The sequence below is a fragment of the Vombatus ursinus genome, unplaced genomic scaffold (assembly GCF_900497805.2).
Source record: "Vombatus ursinus unplaced genomic scaffold, bare-nosed wombat genome assembly UNPS02014785.1, whole genome shotgun sequence".
Classification (NCBI taxonomy): Eukaryota; Metazoa; Chordata; class Mammalia; order Diprotodontia; family Vombatidae; genus Vombatus; species Vombatus ursinus.
The window spans coordinates 15,376,457-15,397,734 of record NW_020954563.1 but is presented as its reverse complement, the minus strand read 5'-3'; the positions used below and the strand labels follow the sequence as shown (position 1 = coordinate 15,397,734).

Here is a 21,278-nt window from a genome sequence, read left to right as displayed (position 1 = left end):
TGTATTATATACGCATACACAATACACATAACATGTATGTATATAGACGTGTATATGCATATATGTGTGTATGTGTATATATGTTTATATGAAGGAAAGGAAACAAGCATTTATTAAGCACCTATTATATTGCAGGAACATTGCTAAGTACTTTACAATTTATTATCTCATTTAATCCTCACAACAACCATGGGAGGTAAGTACTGTTTTAATCTCCACTTTACAGTTGAAGAAACTAAGGCAAACAGGTGAAGTGACTTGCCCAGAGACACACACTTAGTAAGCATTTGAGACTAGACTTGAACTTAGGTCTTCCTGACTCTAGGTCTAATGTTCTATCCACTGTGCCACCAAATTCCTCCTTGAGAACAGAGATTGTTTCATTTTTCTGTCTTTGCATTCCCAGTACCTATTAGTAGGCAAATAAGTGCTAATTTAAAAAAGAATTTATTTTTAGTTACAGATTATCTCCCTCCATCCACATCTTCCCCCACCCATTGAGATGATAAGAGATATGATACCCATTATACCTATGAAATCATGCAAAATATTTCTGCATTATCTGTGTTCCAAGAAAGCAAGAAAAATAAAGAAAGGAAAAACATGTTTCAATCTACATTCTAAGCCCATCAACTGTTGATCTAGTGTTGTTTGGAGTTCTAGTGGCTCATTACATTGATCAGTTATTAAGTCTTTCACATTTGTTTATCTTTACAATATGGCTGTCACTGTGAAGATTGTTCTTCTGGTTCTGCTCACTTCACTTCACATCAGTTCATGTAAGTCTTCCCAGGTTTTTCTGAAACTATTTCCTTATCATTTCTCATAGCACAATAGTATTCCATCACAATCATATACCATAACTTGTTCAGCCATTCCCCAATTGATGGGCATCCCCTCAGTTTCCAATTCTTTGCCACTGCTAAAAGAGCTACTATATATATTTTTGTACGTAGGGGTCCTTTTCCTTTGATCTTCTTAGGGTATATACCTAATAGTGGGACTGCTGGATCAAAGTTTATGCACAGTTTTATAGACCTTTGGGCACAGTTCCAAACTGTTCTCCAGAATAGCTGGTTTAGTTCACAGCTCCACCAGCAATGCCTTAGGGTACCTATTTTACCCACATCCCCTTTAGCACTTGTCATTTTCCTTTTCTGTCATCTTAGCCAATCTGATGAGTGTAAGATGGTACCTCAGAGTTGTTGTAATTTGCATTTCTCTAGTCATTAGTGATTTAGAGAATTTTTTCATATGATTATTGATAGCTTTGATTTCTTCCTTTCAAAACTGCCTCTTCATATCCTTTGAGCATTTAGGAATTGGAGATTGGCTCTTTTTTTTTTTAATAAATTTGTGTCAGTTCTCATATATTTGAGAAATGAGACCTTTATCAGAGAAACCCAGTAAACCCTCCCTTCCCCCCAGTTTCCTAATTTTCTTTTAATTTTGACTTCATTGTTTTTGTCTGTACAACTTTTTATTTATTTATTTTTTTACTGGAAAACTTGTTATTGTGAGTGGAGTGGGATAGTTGGACACAGCTTAGATGATTCCAATTTTATTGGCAACATCTAAAGCATCATAGTCTGGAAGAAGTCAGACATAGGCCTTCTCTTCATCAGGCCAGATCAGTGTGTTGACTTTGGCCACACTGGTGTTATATAGCTCCTTTCCCGCCTGCTTGATCCGATGCTTGTTGGCCTTGATGTCCACCATGAAGACAGGAGTGTTGCTGTCCTCACTCTTCTTAATATCAGACTCAGTGGTGAAGGAAAACTTAATGATGGCATGGTGATTAAGCTTGTTTCTCCAAGAGACACTTTTCCAAGGGTATTTGGGCTGCCGTTAAAGTCTTAGTATTTTGGTTTGCTGGAAGGTGGGGGACAGTTGGATCTTCTTTTTGTTGCTATGACCACCCTTCAATGCTGCCTTCTTGGCCTTCAAGGCCTTGGACTTGGCTTCTGTCTTGGGGGGGACAACTGCTTCCTTCTTCACCTTCAGTGCCATCTTGGAGGAAAGGGTGTGCACCTTTTTTTTTTTTAAACCTCCCATGAACCCTTCTTATCTTTTGTTGGTAATGAAGTCCTCCCCTATTCATAGCTCTGCTTGCTCTTGGCTTTAAGATATGTACTATTTAGAATTTTTTAAAAAGTTCAATCATTTCTTATGCTTTCTAGTGTTTTTAACAGGAGTGGGTTGAATTTTGTCAAAAAGCTTTTTATGCATCTATTGATATAATCACATGATTTTTTTATTACTATTATGGTCAGTTTTGCTTATAGTTTTCGATACTGAACCAGCGTTGTATTTCTGGTATAAATCCAACCTGTCCATAGTATAAAATCTTTGTGATATGTTGTAATCTCTTTGCTATTATTTTATTTGAACATTTTGCATCAATATTCATTAAGGAAATTAGTCTTCAGTTTTCTTTCTCTGTTTTTGCTCTCCCTTATTTGGGTATTAAAACCATATTTGTATCATAGAAGGAATTTGATAGGACTCCCTTTTTACCTATTTTTTTCAAATAATTTATATAGAATTGGAATTAATTGATCTTTAAATGTTTAGTAGAATTCTCTTATAAATCCATCTTGACCTTTTAAAAAAATTAGGGAGCTCATTTATGGTTTGTTCAATTTCTTTTTTCCAAGATAGGGTTATTTATGTCTTCTATTTTCTGTTCTGTTAACCTTGGCAATTTATATTTTATAAATATTCATCTGTTTCAATTAGATTGTCAGTTTTATTAGAATATAGTTTGTCAAAATAGTTCCTAATAATTTTTTTTAATCTTCATGGGTGGTACATTCAGCCTTTTCATTTCTTTCTTTTTTTAAATTAATTTATTTTGATTTATCAATAATCACTTCCATATGTTTTTGAGTTTAAAATTTTTCTCCCCCTTCCTCCCCACCACCCTCCCCAAGACAGCGTACAATCTAATATAGGCTATACATTTACATTCATATTAAACATATTTTCACATTAGTGGTGTTGTAAGTAGAAATTAAAACCAATAGGAGGAACCATCAGAAAGAGGCAATAAAACTCAACAGAAGAGAAAAAAATGACAGTTCGGCTTCCATAGTTCTTTCTTTGGGTGTGGATATCATTTTCCATCACAAGGCCTCTGGAGATATCTTAGATCCTTGTATTGCCAGGAAGGGTTAAGTTATCAATATTAGTCATCACACAATATAGCCTTTTCATTTCTGATACTGGTATTTTGGTTTTCTTCTTTCTTTTGTAAGAAATGAATTTAACTAATGGTTTAATCTATTTTATTTTTTTCTCATAAAACCAGCTCCTTGTTTTATTTATTTATTCAATTTTTAAAAACTTTTAATTTTATTAATTTCTCTTTTGATTTTTAGGATTTCTAGTTAATAAAAATTTAGTTGTGGATTTTTAATTTGATATTTTTCTAGTTTTTTTTTTTTAGTTGCATGCCCAACTAGTTGATCTTTTTCTCTCTTTTGTCAGTGTAAGCATTTAGAGATATAAATTTTCCCCTAACTACTGCTTTGGCTGCATCTCACAAATTTTGATATATTGTCTCATTATTGTCATTATCTTTAATGAAATTATTGTTTCTATGATTTGTTCTTTGACCTATTCATTCTTTAAGATTAAGTTACTTAGTTTGTAATTAATTTTTAATCTGTGCTTCAAAGGTCATTTAACACATGTAATTTTATCGTATTATGCTCCAAAATATTATTTCTTGATGTCTCATGGAGTCGTTAGCTTCCACTTGACTGATTCTAATTTTTAAGGAGTTATTTTCTCTAATATTTTTGCGCCTCTTTTTCCAAGCTGTTAATTTTCTTTTCATAGTTTTCTTATATCACTCTTACTTCTTTTCCCAGTTTTTCTTCCACCACTCTTATTTGATTTTTAAAATACTTTTTCCCCCCTCTTTTAAAAATATTTCTTTAGCTCTTCTAGGAATCCTTGTTGGGCTTGTGTTCAATCTGCATTTTTCTTTGAGGTTTTACTGGTAGATGTTTTCAATTCATTGTTTTCTTCTGAGCTTGTGTTTTGAGCTTCCCTATCACTATATTAGTTTTTTATGCCCAAGTTCTTTTTTTTGGGGGGGAGAGGGGTGTCTATTTTTCCAAACTATTTTTTTACTTTGGACTTTATGCTATGGACTCTGCTCACCTTTGATGGTGGTGATGAGGAGGATGACTGGCCTGGTCTTTGTGATGACCTATGTCCTTCTGCTGTTTTCACAGCTACATCTAGGGACTTGTAAGTTTTTGGTGCTTTGATAGTGATTTGATCTGAGAAGAGGTCGTATTGCTGCCCTCCTGGTCTACATTCTGGTCCTTACCAAGATAGGGCCTCTGCTTCTTCAAAATGGCAACACTCTTCTCCATCCTGGAATTGTGACCTAGAACTGGGTACGGGCAACAGGACTGACAGATGATGCCTGATCCTGTACTCAGTGCTAGTACAGGGGTCGCCTGGAATCTCTTCCTGGCTAGGTATTCAATCCCCCTACCATCCCAGGGAGCTCCAGATGTTCCCCCTTTGCTGCTGTCACCTCCAAGGCCTATAGCCAGTGCTGCTTCCACTGAGCTAGCCAGCCAGCCCTCACTCTGTAGACTTCTCTTTCTGTGTTTCTAAGTTGCCCAGACTGGGAAAATGTCTTATTGTGACTTTTTGTTGTTATTGGGTTTTTTTTTCTGCTGAGAATTCAGTTAAATGCATTTTTCAAAGTAGTTATAGAGGAGTGTGTTGAGAGAACTTGGCAAGAATAGCGGTCTTATTCTGCCATGTTAACTCCACCCTATTTCCAGAATGTGTTAAATTGATATTTAATTGAATTGAAGAGATGAGCAAGGATTTCCCCTGACTTTATAGTGGAACTCATTTAACAAAAGAAACTTACTTAACAATGTCATGGGAAAGATGCAGCAAAGATACAGTGTTGTTTCAGTTGGGTGCAGATCTCCTCCTTCCTCGAGGTAATGAGGTTTCTGGGATATGGGAGACGCTATGATCAAAATTGAATGAATGTGTCTTTGAGGGATGGGGTGAGCCTATCAAGCCTAGGACATTCTGTTTTCAGTGGTCCAACTGGGATCAAAAGAAGAAATTCTATCTGGGTGACTTTAGAGAAGCCTTTTCTTTTTTATAGGTAGCCCTGGGACAGGATGGCCTGGAGCCTGCTGGTCCTTCTGCCCTGTCTCTTGGTCTCTGGTAGGAATTTCCTTCCTGTCCCCCTCTTCTTTCTCCTTCTTTGTGGCTGATGGCATACTGATGTCTGAAGACATCGTGCTCCCACTGGTGTTCCCTTTGTGGTCCAGTGGAGCCCCTGAGAGTCATTGGCCAAACTGGGACAGTTTAGCTGAAAGGTCTGGAATCACTAGTGCCCAACCCTCTAAGGCCTTCTGGGAGGGGCCCTGACATCATCTTGGTCTTGGGAGTCCCCCCCTAGGTCTTGGACTTCATCCTAGAGCCTCCACGTTCAAATAAATAGTGGCTGTAGGCCCAGTCCTATGCCCAGACTGTGGAGCTTATAGGAGAAGGTGATGTCTGTGCCCATGAGAGGGGAATGGGTCAGAGCTAGGGCTGGGAGGATCATGGCTGGAAAATGGTGCTTGGGGAGTTATGAGTTAGGGGAAGATGGGATTCAGGTCAGGATTACAATAAGAGTTGGGGGATAGGATTTGAGGAGTCATGAAAAGTCATAGACTCAGGGAGCAAGGCTGGTGAGAGGTCAGGATTATGATCAGGACTGAAGTTTGGGATTTGTGGAGGCTGGGAATAAGGGTGGGGTACTGAGACTGGGAGTGGCCAGGGCCCAGAATTCAGGGCAGGTAGGATACCAGGATAAGAGTCAGGGATTTGAGCATTCTGAGACTTAGGCTTAGAGCTCAGAGCCAGGGGTCAGGGCTCTGCATGGGAGATTGGGTCTCAGGAATCAAGGTCTCGGGTCTCAGGGCTCAGGGGTCAGTATTGCCTTTGCAGTACATGGGAACTCAGCTCCAAGATTCACCGATAACATGACTGTAGTTCATCTGCCTGAGGACATGACTAAGGGTGAGTACCTATTGTGTCAAGGTGGGTGGGTTGGCCTAGGGTGCAGTCCTACAATGAGGGACTGAAATTATCCCAGAACAGAAGGGACAGTGCTATGGGCGCATGTCCATTTGTGCTTGAGCTGATGACTCCAAATCATCTCTACTTCTTAGACACTAAACAGTAGACTTTTATGTCTCAAAATACCTTAAAAATTATCTGGCTCAACTGTCATTTTACAGATCAGGAAACAGAGGCCTAGAGAGGGAAAGAACTTGCCCAAGATCCTGGGCTTGAAGCCATGTCCTCTGACCACCCATCTCCCCAGCTCTTCCTTGTGCTATCATGCTATTGTTATGTTTTTCAGTTTGGGAATTTCTAAAGATCATTTCCAAATGTGTCCCTCCAGGTAACTGTCCCTGAAACCTTTTCATGAGTGGGCTCCCATAGAAGAGCATAGCTAGGGGCTTGAGTTAACTAAGAGCTTTACTATTGGTCTCTGCCCTGTTCCTCTCTGTACCCATAAAGGAGTCAAGATGGGTCAGTGGAAAGAATGCCAGAATAAAAAACAGATGACCTATGTTTGAGTTTTTGCTATACTACTATCCTGCCTGGCCAATCTCCAGTTGTCCTGATCTATATCTGGCCACTGGACCCAGATGGCTCTGGAGGAGAAAGTGAGGCTGGTAACTTTGCACAGCCCTCCCTCACTTAAATCCAATTCACTTGCAAGTCATGGCATTGTCTTTCTGATGACATGGTCCTCTTCAAGAAGGAAGGACAAACCAAAAAAAAAAAACCCAACAAAAAACAAAACAAAGCAAAAAACCCCCCAAAAACCAACAACCAAAAAACCACTGTCCTGCTAACCATGCTTTGCTATACTGCTATAAACTCACTGTGTCATTTTGGGTAAGTTGTCTCCCTTCTTAAGGCTTCATTTTCCTGATCTGTAAAATTAGGAGGTTGGACCCAAATCTGGGGCACTAGATGATGCCTAAAGCACTTTCCACCTCTGACATTCTATATCCTAGAGTCTCTTCTGACTCTACCAGCCTATGTTATTTATTCTAACATTGTATCAAACCATCAACCAACACACACTTAATAAGTGTCTATTCTCAAACTGTACCTAGCTCTACTATTCTAGAATCCGTTGACCTCCAAGGTTCTTTTTAACCGTAATAAGCCATAAATGTATGTCTACAAGACACGGGTACTCCCAGAAGCTCTTATAGGGCTATGCCCTGTCTCCCACACAGGCCCAGGAGTCAACTATAAGGGAAATTCTGTGTGTGTGTGTGTGTGTGTATCTCAGATCTCTCTTCTCTCTCCACCCTCAGGGACTGTAGCTTTCTGGATTACAGCCACAGACCAAGATAATGATACTCTGGTCTACCGGATGAGTGGTCGTTATGCGTATTTCTTTGAAGTCGACAAGTCCACAGGGGAGACTATTCTGAGCAGTCCTTTGGACTATGAGGTAAAAGCTTGGGAATAAGATGGAAGCGGGTCATCATTGGCTAAAACTGGAAGGAGGAGTAGAGGGAGTCCTTTGGAAAGGCAGCACATAAAACGTTAAGGTCTAGGGACTGTATTGGCTCAGAGCAGGACACTGTACCGTGAGAGGCAGCATGTATTTGGAGTCGGGTTCAAATGCAGCCTTAGGCACTTTTTAAAAGTATTATTTATTTTTAATTTTCATCTTTTTAAAATTTTAAGTTCTGAATTCTCTCTCTCCCTCCTACCTCCCCCCACCCATTGAGAAGGCAAGAAATGTGGCATCAATTATAATGTGAAATCATGCAAAACGTATTTCCATATTTTCCATGTTACCAAAAAAAGCAAGGAAAATAAAGTGAAAAAATTATGCTTCAATCTGCATTTAGACTCCATCAGTTCTTTCTCTGGAGGTAGATAGCATTTTTCATCATAAGGCCTTTGGAATTGTCTTGGATCATTGCATTGATCTGAATAGCTGAGCCATTCACAGCAGACCATTGTACAATATTGTATAATATTTCAATTACTGTGCATTTTGTTTTCCTGGTTCTGCTCACTTCACTTTGCCTCAGTTAATGTAAGTCTTCCCAGGTTTTTCTGAAAGCATCCTGCTCATCATTTCTTATAGCACAATAGTATTCCATTACAAATATATACTACAGCTTGTCCAGCCATTCCCCAATAGATAGACATCTCCTCAGTTCCTAGTTCTTTGCCACCACAAAAAGAGTAACTATAAATATTTTTGTACATATAGTTCCTTTTCCTTTTCCTTTTCCTTTGATTTTTTTGAGATATAGACCTAGAAGTGGTATTGCTGGATCAAAGTTTATTTACAGTTTTGTAGCCTTTTGGGCATAATTCTAGATTGCTCTCCAGAATGATTGGATCAGTTCACAACTCCACCAACAGTGCGTTAGTGTCCCAGTTTTCCCACATCCTTTCCAACATTTATCATTTTCCTTTTCTGTCATACTAACAATCTGATAGATGTGAGGTGGTAGCTTAATTTGCATTTCTCTAATCAATAGTGATTTAGAACATTTTTTCATGTTACTATAAATAGTTTTGATTTCTTCATCTGAAAACTTTCTGTTCATATGCTTTGACCATTTGTCAGTTAAAGAATGACTCATATTCTTATATATTTGATTCAGTTCCTTATATATATTCCCTATACATGAGGCCTTTATCAGAGATAAAGTAAAAAGTAAAAATACCTCAGACACTTATTAGATGTGTGACCGTAGGCATTTAACCTCTCTGGACCTCAGTTTTCTCACTTTTAAGATGATGGCATTAGACTAGATGATCTCTAAGGTCCCTTCTGGCTCTAAATCAATACTTTTAAAAAATGTTTTAATTAATTTATTTTGATTTATCGACAATCACTTGCATAAGCTTTTGAGTTTTAAATTTTTCTCCCCCTCTCTCCCCCTTCCCTCCCCAAGATGGCATGCAATCTGATATAGGCTATACAAATACATCCCTGTTAAATATATTTTCATATTAGTCATGTTGTAAGGAAGAATTAGAACCAATAGGAAGAACCACCAGAAAGAAGAAACAAAACAAAACAGAAGAAAAAAAAGAGCAAATAGTATGCTTCAATCTGCATTTAAACTCCATAGTTCTCTCTTTGGATGTGTATAGCATTTTCCATCATGAGACCTTTGGAGATATCTTAGATCCTTGCGTTGTTGAGAAGGGCTAAATCTATCAAAGTTAGTCATTGCACAGTGTGGCTGTTACTGTGTACAACATTCTTCTGGTTCTGCTCACTTGACTCAGCATCAGACCATGCAAGTCTTTCTAAATCAATACTTCTAAGACAGGAATAGTCCTTACTCTGGAAGTGAATATGGGTGGGAAGATGACAAATTTGGACATAGGGTTCAGGAAATCTGTAGAGAGTGGTCTGGGCAGAGGATATAGATCAGGGGATCTGGGAGATGACATGGACTGGGAGATCTGGGTCAGAAGGCACAGAGTAGGGGATTCTGGGAGAAGGGACAGGTTGGGAGAATATGGATAGATCTGGGAGGGAATGAGCCACATTTGGTAACTTGAAGAGCTCAAGCTGGAGGAAAGAACTAAGGATATAGCATTGACAGGAGTGTGGGCAGTGGATAGGTGACCCTTTATAGTTCAACCCCCTGAAGTTTGTGGTTCATGCTCAATGGATCCATGTTGGGTCAGCTTTGCATCACCCCTCCCTTCCTGCTTTTCCACAGACACTGTTCCATTTTGATGTCACCATCTCTGTGTGGGATAATGTAAATCCAGAGGTATGTTGGGGGAATGCCTAGGCTTGGAAAGTTGAGGTAGAGATTAGGGTTAGGAACCCCAGAGAACTAGTTTAGGACATAGGCAACTCCTGGGTTCATGATGTTCTATTTTTCCCTTAGGTGGGGCCAGCAGATAATCATAACCTGAGACAAACCTCAGGGTAAAGAAAGGGGAATGGGAGGTGAGCAAGAATAAAACAAAAGCCAGGCTGGATTGGTACCAGGGTACCTGAGGATCACTGAGATTCAAGCACCTGGGTCTGAGACAAGATGGAAGATGAGTTGCTTGAAAAGAGACTTGGGATGAGAAGTCATTTGACATACATATAGAATGTCAAAGCAAAACTGTAGGGATTGCCAGATCACTTGTCTAGCTTGATCTTTCTCCTAAAATCCCAGGCTTTTTCTGACAACGACTGGCATTTTCTGCTTCTTTTCTTACCTCCAGAACCAGGATGATCAGGAATGGGCTTAGCTATGTCCCTTCCTCACTCAGCTAGACCTATCAAATTGTGGCTCATGCATAGGGAGCCTAGCTGTACTGAACCTTAAGAAAGTTCTGTGATGTAGTTAGGCAGCTCTGAGAATTGAATAAATTCAATTCGTCCAATATTTATTAAGTACCTACTATGTACAAACTATCATATTCTGGGATTATCTCTATGTTATATAGATATGACATCGTCTTTACCTCTAGGGATCATACAGTCTAATACTGGCCTCCTCTTCCCTCATAAAGGTGCAGAAGCAGTTGCAAATTATTGTGACTGACTGTAATGACAATGAACCAGTCTTCCTGAACACACCCTATTCTACTAGTATCAATGAGGTAGAGTATACTATGAGCTCAGGAGTCTTGGATGGAGGGCAGTGGGATATTTGTAGTGTAAAGGTCGGGATCAAGGAAATTGGGATTTGGGATTAGAACCAAGGAGAGAGGACCAGAGTCAGCACCAGAAGGGGTATAAATCTAGGGGTCAGGACCAAGGAGAGAGGGTCCTGGGTCAGGCTGAGTAGGGCAGGGGTCTGAAGTCAGGACCAAGAGCAGAGCTCCACATTGGGTTTCTGCTATTTGTGGACTTAGTGAGAGTAATGGTACTGGTGGTGTTGAGATGGAGAAGAATAAAATATCATTCTTGCCAGGATTTTCAATTCTGTCCCTTCCTTGGGGCATCATATGTAAAATAATTCTATAGTGATTTAAAATTTGCAAAGTGCTTCGTGAGAGAGACTCCAGGTAAGTATTATTATCTCCATTTTCCTGACGGGAAAAACAAGTCAGAAAGATGAAATGACTTGCCTACAGTCATACAATTTGTCAGTGGCAGAGTCTAGATTCCAAGTTAGGGCTCTTGATTCCACATCTAATGAAAGTCTACAGGCAGGATTACCAGTTAGGAGACATTGCAGTAATCCAGGTGAGAAGTGCTAAGACTTGAACTAGGCTGGAACGGTAGGTATTATGGGGTAAAGGAAAGTGCACTAGGTCAAAACTTAGGCCTAGAGTCTAGTCCCTGCCACTAATTCAATATAACCTTGGGCAAGGCAGTTTCCATTTGTGGGCCTCAGTTTTTCCATCTGTAAAATATGAAGTTTGGATTCATTGTCCTCTGATGCTCTTTCCAACTCTACCAGTGTGAGTCAATGAATCCAAGAGAAGATGGAATGAATGAGAGATACAGTGGAGGTAGAGCCTGAAAAACTCAGTGACTGATTAGATATAAGGAATAAAGGAAAGAAAAAGACTTTTCTTGCCCAAGTGATGAGGAGGATGGTGGAAATAGTAATAGGGAAGTCAGAAAAGGGGGCAGGTTTTGAAGGGAAAATGATGATGCTAATGTTGAACATATTGACATCCAGGAGTGACATCCAGGCTCAGATATCTAGCAGGCAGTTGGAGATAAAAGACGGATCTTCAGAGAGATGTCAGGGTTAGAGATATAGATTGAGTAGTTAGTTATCAACACAGAAGTGAACATTGAAATCAAACAAGTAAATGAGATTTTCAAGGAATGGAGAAAGAAGAGAAATGGACTAAGCATTGACACTTTGGAAAGGTCTATTCTAAGGACATAGGAGGAAGTATTATTTTTAGAGACAGGTGGGACCATACGGGAGATGGGAGGAGAACCAGGAGAGGGCAATATTATAAAAGACAAGGGAAGAGAGAACATCCAGGAAGGGGTGGTTGTGAGTCAGATGCTTTGGAGAGGAGAATGAGGACTGAGAAGATTGGATTTGATGACTAGAAGGTCCCTGGTCACATTGGAGAGAGAAGTTTCAGTTAACTGGTAAGGCTCGAAGCTAGATTGCAGGGGCTGAAGACAGTGGGTGGAGAGTATGTGAGACAGGGTACGTGAACCATTGTTTCTAAGAGACTGTCAATGATGGGGAGGAGAGAGATGGTTCAGTAGCTTAAGAAGGTTGTAGGATACAGAAAAGACTTTTTTTCTTTTTTAGGATTAAGGGGGATGGAATATGTTTATGGGCTGAAGGGAAAGAGCCAGATGAGGAGAACTTGAAGAAGCAGGAGAAAGAAAGGAATGATTAATAGACTAAGGTTCTAGAGGAAATAGGAGGGAATGGGATTAGGGGGCCAGGAGGAGAGGTTAATCTTAGTGAAGAGGGGTGACACATCTGAAACTTGAAGGAAGGAGGAGAGAACAGGTGAATGTATGTTTGTAGATGGTGAAGAAGATGAGGGGATCTAAATCTAATAAATTTGCTTTCAGTGAAGTAAGAAACAAGATCATCTACTAGGAGTGAAGGGATGAGGGTCAGAAGGAAAAGTGACAGAGGCTTGAAGACAAGAGAAAGAGAGAGAGAGAGAGAGAGAGAGAGGGAGAGGTTTAAAATAACCTATGGAGAATGGAAGAGAAGGTGGCAGTAATGAGGAAATCTCTCTCTCTACCCTCTCCTCCTTCCATGAGTTTAGTTCCTAAAACTTCCCTTTGGGCTTATGCCAGTCCTACAGACCTGGATAGAGGACTTAAAAACTGGAGTCCCTAGGCAAGAAAGGAGAAACTTCTGGATTCAGTCACTGAGTATCAGGATGCTCTAGAGGGAGGTCTTCCAGGTCTTGGAAGCTGAGGAGGCCCGAGTCCCTGCCCACTCCTTCTCCTAAGCCAGGAGGGTGGCTCAGGTCCCCAGACTGGGGTTTGAGCTGATCCAGAAGTGGGGGTGGTGTGTACAGCCTCTAAAACTTCCTGATCCGTCTCTTCTCTATGTTACAGACCCTACCTGTGGGCTCCCAGGTTTACACAGTGAGAGCAGAAGACCGGGACACGGGGTTAGGTGGCGTAGTGAACTACACCATTCTTGAGGTGAGTCAGACAGGGAGCGAAGGTGTTCTGAGATCACCTGGGGTGGAGGGTCATTCATGGGCTATGGATCCATGTGACAACAGGAATCTTCAGAACCTTACCTGATCTAGAGGCTTGGGTCTGTCCTAGGAACTAGAAAGCTGGATTGCTCCTTGTGAGACCACAAGAGGGCAGTGTCTTCCCACACAATTAGGTGGCATCAACCCTGGGGTGTGGAAGGAGAAGAGGCACTGAGAGATGTCCCTTCCCCCTACGTTGGACAGCTTCAGGGCTATGAGTGGGCAGGGAAGAAGGAGGGCTATCTGGTGGGTGAAACAGAACAGCTCAAGGGAATGGACTCCAGCACCATCTCTGCCACTCACTCCCAGTAACTAATCAAGCTGACTCTTGTGAGCTTTGGTTTTTCCATCTGTATAATGAGGGAGTTGGATTAAAATGGTCTTTAAGGTCCATCTCCAGTCTGACATTCCAGCTTTATGTTCTAAGGACTCTGATACCTCTCACATGCCATAATTCCATCTTTGTCCTCTGAGGGGAAGGTCCCTCAAAAAAAATCACAGAATCATCTACTGTCAGAGTAGAAAGAACCTTAGAGAGTAGCTAATCTAATTACGTGATTTACTCAGAGTTAGAGCTTAGATTTTAATATCTCAGAGTTTAAACTGGAAAGGACCCTGGAGACCTTGGACCTCTTTATTCTACAAATGAAGAAACTGAGGCAAAGGAAAGGGAAGGGACTGGCCAGTCATGTGACAAGTCATTGGCAGAACCTGAACTATGCTCAAACCTACCTATTCCCAGCCCAGGGTCAGAGAAGAGAGACTAAACTGGGTACTAGGACCAGAGCCATAGGAATTCTTGTGTGTGTCTGTGTAGGTGACAAATTCAGTAGTGAAGGGTGGCAGGGATGGGGGTAGGGCTCGAGGGCAAAATCCAGTTTCAAGTGTGTCCTTGCCAGGAGAGGGGACATCTTGTCCCCTTGTCCCTTCCCCCACCATGATTGTGAGGACAGGCCCCAGGAAAGAGGCCCCACTGAAATGGGACTGAGACAGTTGCACTCTGAGTCAGTTCAGACAAGCAGAGGTGCCAAGGTGAAATTTGGGAAAAAGACCAATGCTGGGGAGAAAAGAACCATTGCCCCCAGCATTAGTTCCCTAGGTCCAAGACCCAGTTAGGTTGGCTGGTTAGTTATGACTCTAACCAGGACTCCTGTGTTCTTGTCTCAGTTCTAGCTGGAGGTCGTATGGGCTTTCAACATTTCCCTAATAACTTGGGTTCAGTGGGGAGGGGGGCAATGAGAGTGGTTGCCAATTGGAGGAGGAGAGGAATTGACTATGGCTCACTGCTCAACTTCAGAGGTTCCTAAGACCTGGATGGAAGAGATGGAGGGCAGTGTGTTGGGTGGGGGCAGAACTAGAGAAAGGCAGGCCAGGATCCTTGAGTAGCCTTAGAGCTGGCTCAGCCGGGCCCAGGCCTACTCTCCCTCAGGGCCCAGAACAGTGGCCTGCCCTCGCCCCATGGTAACTGGGCTAAACTCTCTCATTTGATCTCTATTACCACCCCTATGTCAGGTCATCCCCTACACTCTGGAAAACCAGAAGCTCTTCTCCATCCTGCCCAATGGAACCATCATCCTTGAAGGTCCTCTCAGCTACAACAACAAAAGCATATTCTACCAACTGAAACTGCAGTCCTGTGTGAGAGAAGACTCTGGTCTGGGGGAAGGGAAACTTTTTGGGGTAGAGGGGCAAGAGAGGATTTCCTGTCGGGGAGAAAGGAGCCTTCCTAGGGCCTGATTGGAGTGTTCTGGTTGGAAAGCTAGGGAGAAAGGAGGAAGGGGGTAGAATGAAGGAGGTCTCACAAACAAGCCCGTCCTGCCATTCTTTGCAGGACCAAGACCCGGTTAAACCATTGTGTTCCCAATCAGCCTTCCTGACAATCACAGTGATGGACCTTCCAGATCTGGACCCACAGTTTCTCCAGGAGCCTTACATAGCTTCAGTAGGAGAGGATGCAGCCGTGGTGAGGCAGGGGCTGGGAGTGGGTGGGTGGGTGGACCTTGGGATGGGGTGGTCTAGGTCTTCCTTGGGATCCCCCTTCTGATTAGGCTGGTGGCCTCTCCTTCCAGGGCACCTCAGTGTTGACCTTGAAGACTATGGATGGAGACAAAGGCATCAACGATCTGGTCAAATTCTCTATTTCTAGTGAGAAGACAGTGGTTCTGCTGGGTCTTCCTTTTCTTCCCTCCTCTTTCCTTTATACCTTCTCCTTTACCTATTTCGTCCTCCTCTCTTCCCTTTTCCTCCCCTTACCCTCTCTTCCTCCATAGACTAGAGTTGGAGGGAAGTGGAATGGAAAAGGGATAGCATTGAGGTCACCATATTGGGATCATAGATTCAGGATCCCTGAGATTTAGAGAAAAGAAATGGGAAGAGAAATGACAGAGGGCTAGTAAACAGCAGGGTATCTTCCCCACATGCCCAGGATCCTGAACTTGGCTTCAGGATGCATGCCCATAGTCCCTCCCTCTCTTGGGCAATCTGCTTGGTTTGGGGATGGAGATTGGGCCCTCAGCCTTCCAGCCCCTATCCCCTCACCTCAGTCTTCCTGCTCAGATTCTACAAGGCCTTGGTTCAGCATCGGGGAGCAGGATGGGGTCATCGAGGTGAGCCACCCTTTGGATCGGGAACTACTGCTGGATGAAGATGAAGAGGTGCTCTTGGAGGTCACGGTGAGCTCAAAGATGAAGAAGGGACACAGGTCCCACCCAGTCCCAGCTAGAGTTGTCTATTTTGCTGGCTACTGGAACCCTTTTCTCTTTTCTCCCCTCCCCTTTTCTCCTTTTTCCTCATCCCTCTTCACATCTGTTTGTATCTGTGAAGAAGTGGGCATTGTCTGTGGATATTATTATAGATAGGGAGATAGATAGATACATACATAGAGCATTTATTAAGTGCTTACTATATGCTAGGTACTCTGCTAAGAATTGAGAATACTAATAAGAGCAAGATAGTCCTTGCCCTCAACGAGCTTGCATTCTAATGGGGGGAGGGAAGACAACACATAAAGGGGAGCTGCACAGGGGTGGGGGTGGTGGATGAACACCTGGTGGCCTAGCATAGAAATGGATGCTCTGGGCAAGATAAAGCAAAAGCAATCAGAGCCAGGGTGTCAGGAGTGGAGTCCAAGGTTCTGAGAAAGAGGGTCAACTTCACTGTCTCCAGGGAAATGTTGTAAAAAGAACATTGTCTGCTTGTGGGATGCTTGGAGAATATTTCTTTGGAGGTGAGATTTGAGTTATGTGTCTCTGAGGTAGTGATAGGCTTGCAAACGTGGAAGACCGGCCACATACTTGGGTGGGTGGAGTCAGCTGTAACCTCACTTCCTTCTGTCCCCCTCTGCTCTTTGGACAGGAAGAAGAACCTTAGAGTTGGAAGTGGTGGCACTAGAGGGCAGTGTTATACGCCCAGGCCAAGCTTAGTGCCTATTAGCTATGGGCGGGGCTCCACAGCCCAAGAAAGTAGACTGGCCAAATTGAGGAATCCTGGGATAAGGTCTTGGGGCTGTGTAATTCAGCACTTCGGTGATCTCTAGGCTTTCTGTAGTATAAAGCCCACCTTTTGTATCTGGATGTCTAATCAGAAGGAAGTGGCTTTTCAGACCAGGCTAGTTATGGACTGCTGGTGAGTTGGAGACAGATACTTTCACTTACTCACTCACTCACTCACTCACTCATTCATTCATTCATTCATTCATTCATCCAGTCAACATTTATTAAGAGTGTGTGTCCACAGAGGGGTACTTAAAAAGAAATTCCAACAGCATTCTCCCTAAACATCATAATCAACAATTCAAATAAATAAACATTTAATAAGCAACTGCTTTGTGTGGACCCCTGTGCTGAGGGCTAGGGATGATTTAGATGAGACATGGTCTCAGTGTTTTTTTTAAATTATTTTTTCCTAATGAACAAAAAGCTATTTTCTCTCCCTGCTATCTTCCCCCCTCCCTATCAGAAAAAGAGAGGAGGAAAACGAAATCCTTATGACAAATATTCATAATTAAGCAAACAAATTACCACACTGTCCATGAACAGAAAATACACACGTTTCAATCTGCACCCTGACTCCATCATCTCTCTGTCAGGAAAAGAGTAGCAAACTTCATCACTGGTCCTCTGGAGTTGTGATTGGTCATTGTTCTTAATTAAGTCTTTCCTAGTTGTTCGTCTTTACAATGTAGTTATTGCATACTCTACTCCCGGTTCCATTTACTTCGTTTTATATCACTTCATACAAATCTTTCCAGGTCTCTCTGGAACCATCATTTTCGTCATTTCTTATAGCACAGTAATATTCCATTGGATTCATATGCCATAATCTGTTTATGTATTCCTCAATTGATGTTCATCCCTCAGTTTCCCACTTTATCACCACTTCAAAAAGCACTACTACAAACATTTATTGTGTATTTAGATCCTTTTTCTCTTGTTCTCTTTAGGGTATAGGCCTAGTAGCAGTTTTGTTGGGTCAAAGGGTACGCATAGTTTAATAATTTTCTGGGCAAATTGCTTTTCGGAATGGCCGAATCCTGTTTTTCTGCAGCTCCTCTACCACTTGTCATTTTTTCTTTTTGGGAGTCAACTTTGCCAGTCTTGTGGATGTGAAATGGAAACTCAGATCTGTTTTAATTTGCATTTTTAAAATTTATTAGTGATATGGAACATTTTTTCACATAGCTATTGATAGCTTTAATTTCTTCCTTAAAAGACTGTCTATTCATGTCCTTTGACCGTGTATCAATAGGGAAATAACTCTTATTCTTTTTTTTTTTTTTTGAGGCAATCAGGGTTAAGTGACTTGCCCAGAGTCACCCAGCTAGTAAGTGTCTGAGGTCAGATTTGAACTTAGGTCCTCCTGACACCAAGGGCTGTTGCTCTATCTGCTGCGTCACCTAGCTGCCTCAATAAGGCTAATTCTTATAAATTTGAATCAATTCCATATGCATCTTAGAAATGAGACCCTTATTGGAGAAAATTGCGGCAAAGATTTTTTTCCTCCCTTTACCAGTTTTCCTTCTAATTTTAACTGTATTGGTTTTGTGTATGCAAAACATTTAAAATTTTAGATAATTAAAATTGTCTATTTTTATCTTCTTCTACCCTTTCCATCTTTGTTTGGGGTCCCTGTCCTCTTGAAGCAGGGAGATAGAACACAAATAGATAACCGTAATATACAAGATCACATGCTAAGTGTACTGGAATGAATAGGAATTCAACAGACGAAGAAGGGGGAGGGAGGGCATCCTAGGTACAGAGAATGGCATGAGCAAAGGCATGGAGTTGGGAAGAAACAACACTCTCTTTCCTTTAAAAAAAAATGATTGATATCTTTGGTTTTTACATCACCTTTATTTCTGAACATATCCCTCCTTTCTCCCCTCCCCCACCATGAAATCATAACTTGCAACAAAAAAAAAAGAAAGCAAAAAGCAGTTCAACGGAATCTAACAACATATGCCCAATTCTGCATCCATCTTTCCCCACCTCTGCAAAGAAGGGAGGAAAGTTCATTTTCTCATTTCTTCTTAGGATACAGGCTTGCTCATTGTAATTACACAGCGTTCAGGCTTTGTGGTTGTGGTTCTTTCTGATTACATTGTTGGCCTCATTGATTATATTGTTTTCTTGGATCTTTGTACTTTACTCTGCATCAGTTCCCATAATTCTTCCCACTGCAACCCATAGTTCTCATGTGAAGTTGATAATGAAAATATTCTTTAGTACATCAGAAGACCTAACACTATGTAGTGGATCGTGTGCTGCAGCCAGAAAGACCTGGGTTCAGATTCTGCTCCAGTCACTTAGTAGCTATGTGCTACTGAGCAAGGCACTTAACTTCTGGTTTCCTTGTTTGTAAAATGAGGGAGCTGAACTAAATGCCTTCTAAGGTCTCTTCCAGCTCTGAATCTATGAGCCGTAATTCCATTGGTATGGGAACCTTATTTCATTGACACAAGTCTCTCTGTACCTTAGTGAGTGAGTGGGGGAGTACCATCTTGTGGTCAACCTTCTCTTCCTCCTGCTCTGCCCTCTGTAAGCCTCTTCCCACTTTTTATCTGCAGGCCACAGAGATCCATCTCAACATCTATGGGCAAGAGGCAAAGGCCAAGACCTGGGTCACCATAAGAGTGACAGATGTTAACGATCACTCCCCCCAATTCTACAACTGCATCTTGCCGGACTGTGATTTCTCTGATGATAAGGTGGTATCTACTTTTAGTGGCTATGTGACTGAACACTCCTTCACCCGAGTGCCCATTAGTAACCTGTCCATGGTGGCTTATGATCCAGACAAGGTAGGCACTGTTGCTATGCTGCCAGCTAAACTGTATTAATGCTTCCCTCTGTTTCCTCCTTGAGTTCTCTTTCCTGGAGCTCCCTACCCCTCCCTTGACTGCTAACCACTCCCTTCATGTGAGACCATGCAGCAAGTTAGGAGAGGGGTAGGATCTTTGGGAACCAGCTGGAAGCTCCCTGATGAGATAGATGGTGATGGGTAGAAATAGATGGAGGTTTTATAGGGATAAATGAAAGTGGATAAATACAGATAATGGTAAATGGTGTTGGGTGGGAGTTGGATGGAATAGATGTAGATAATGGTGAATGGTGGTGGCTAGGATATGGGGGTGAATGAGAGTGTATGGATAGAAATAAATGCTCATTTAATTGAATTGGATAAAAGTGAGATTCATTACTATTATTGTTAAATAAGTATAGACTGGCTGCAGGAAGGGAACCCTAACTAACAGAACCTGTATCTTTCTTATTTCCAGGGCCTCAATGGTACTTTCCTGCTATCCCTGTCTGGCCCTGATCACATGGCTTTTGCTGTGTCCCCTGAAAAGGTAGTGAACACAGGAGAGGTACAAGTGTTGGTCTGGCAGCCTAACCTTGTGGATTTTGAGCGGAAGCAGATAATGGAAGTAGAGGTGAGACATGGTGGGACTGCTTAGTGGGCAGTGAGCCACCTAACACCATAGAATCATGGGTTTTAGAGCTGAAAGAGACCTTAGAGATCACTTAGTCCACGCCCCCCTTTCTACAAAGGGGGCGATTTATGCCAAGAAAGGGGGAGTGACTTTCCCAAGGTCTCATAGCTAAGTAAGTAACAGAGTTTGGATTAGGATTCAGGTCTTTCTGACTACAAATGTACTGCTCTTTCTCATTCACTGTGCTAATTCCTTAATACTTGTATCCCCTGAGGAAGGTCATAGCCAATGACTCTGGCAACGGCGTGGTCTCCACTGCTAAGGTAACCATCCATGTGGAAGATATTAATGACCACGCACCTCAGTTCAACAAGAGCCAGTACATTCTATATGTATATGAGCACTGCCCAGATGGCACCGTGGTTACCAACGACATCAAGGTGAGGAATGGAAAAGGAGAACCAGGGGCTTCCTGGGGTGGAGGGTGGATATGAGGAAAGGACTCCCCCAACTCCTAGGGCTGGCCTGGGCTAGCATTCCCAGTTATGGAAAGAATTAGCATTTCTCAGAGTGTCTATGCTTGAGAAACATGGAGCAGTGTGTAGTGAGCGTCAGCAAAAGCCAGGAGAAAGAGCATGTGTATGTGTGTGTGTGTGTGTGTGTGTGTGTGTGTGTGTGTCTGTCTGTCTGTCTGTCTGTCTGTCCATGTCTCAATAAATGAATGAAAGTGACAGACAGAAAGGCAACAGGGAGATAGAGACAAGAAAAGACAGGCAGATTCAGAAAGGAAGATAGAATCCCTGAATATCAGCTTTGAAGGGGCCTCAGAGGACATGTAGATGAAGTCCTACCTGAGCAGAAATCCCATCTATAGCATTTCTAACAGATGGTCATGCAGCCATCACTTGAAGACCTAAAGGGATGGGAAAATCACTATCTCTTGAAGCAGTCCATTCTACTTTGGGACAGCTCTAGTTCTTAGGAAATGTTTTCTTGTTAAGAAGAGAGATCTGTCTCTGATCTCTGATGCCAAGCAAAATAAGTGCAGATTTTCCAATATGTGAAAACCACCATTATGTCCCTCTTGCTCTGAGTCTTCTCTTCTCCAGGCTACACAGCTGAGTTCCTTCAGCTAACT

The 21,278-nt window shown here is 42.0% G+C and overlaps 1 protein-coding gene across 1 annotated transcript in view; it reads left to right on the top strand.

Moving 5' to 3' along the window:
• The first annotated feature begins 743 nt into the window (after positions 1–743).
• Positions 744–21,278, top strand: part of CDHR2 (cadherin related family member 2) — a 39,302-nt gene continuing 18,767 nt past the window's right edge. Inside the window, exons 1-14 of the mRNA XM_027867209.1 lie at positions 744–779; positions 5,153–5,214; positions 5,986–6,057; positions 7,380–7,519; positions 9,774–9,827; positions 10,567–10,656; positions 13,061–13,150; positions 14,722–14,847; positions 15,041–15,172; positions 15,279–15,354; positions 15,766–15,881; positions 19,274–19,507; positions 19,985–20,140; positions 20,419–20,580. Coding sequence (XP_027723010.1) covers positions 5,169–5,214; positions 5,986–6,057; positions 7,380–7,519; positions 9,774–9,827; positions 10,567–10,656; positions 13,061–13,150; positions 14,722–14,847; positions 15,041–15,172; positions 15,279–15,354; positions 15,766–15,881; positions 19,274–19,507; positions 19,985–20,140; positions 20,419–20,580 — 1,494 coding nt within the window. The 5' untranslated portion in view covers positions 744–779; positions 5,153–5,168. The remainder of the gene's footprint in view (positions 780–5,152; positions 5,215–5,985; positions 6,058–7,379; positions 7,520–9,773; positions 9,828–10,566; positions 10,657–13,060; positions 13,151–14,721; positions 14,848–15,040; positions 15,173–15,278; positions 15,355–15,765; positions 15,882–19,273; positions 19,508–19,984; positions 20,141–20,418; positions 20,581–21,278) is intronic.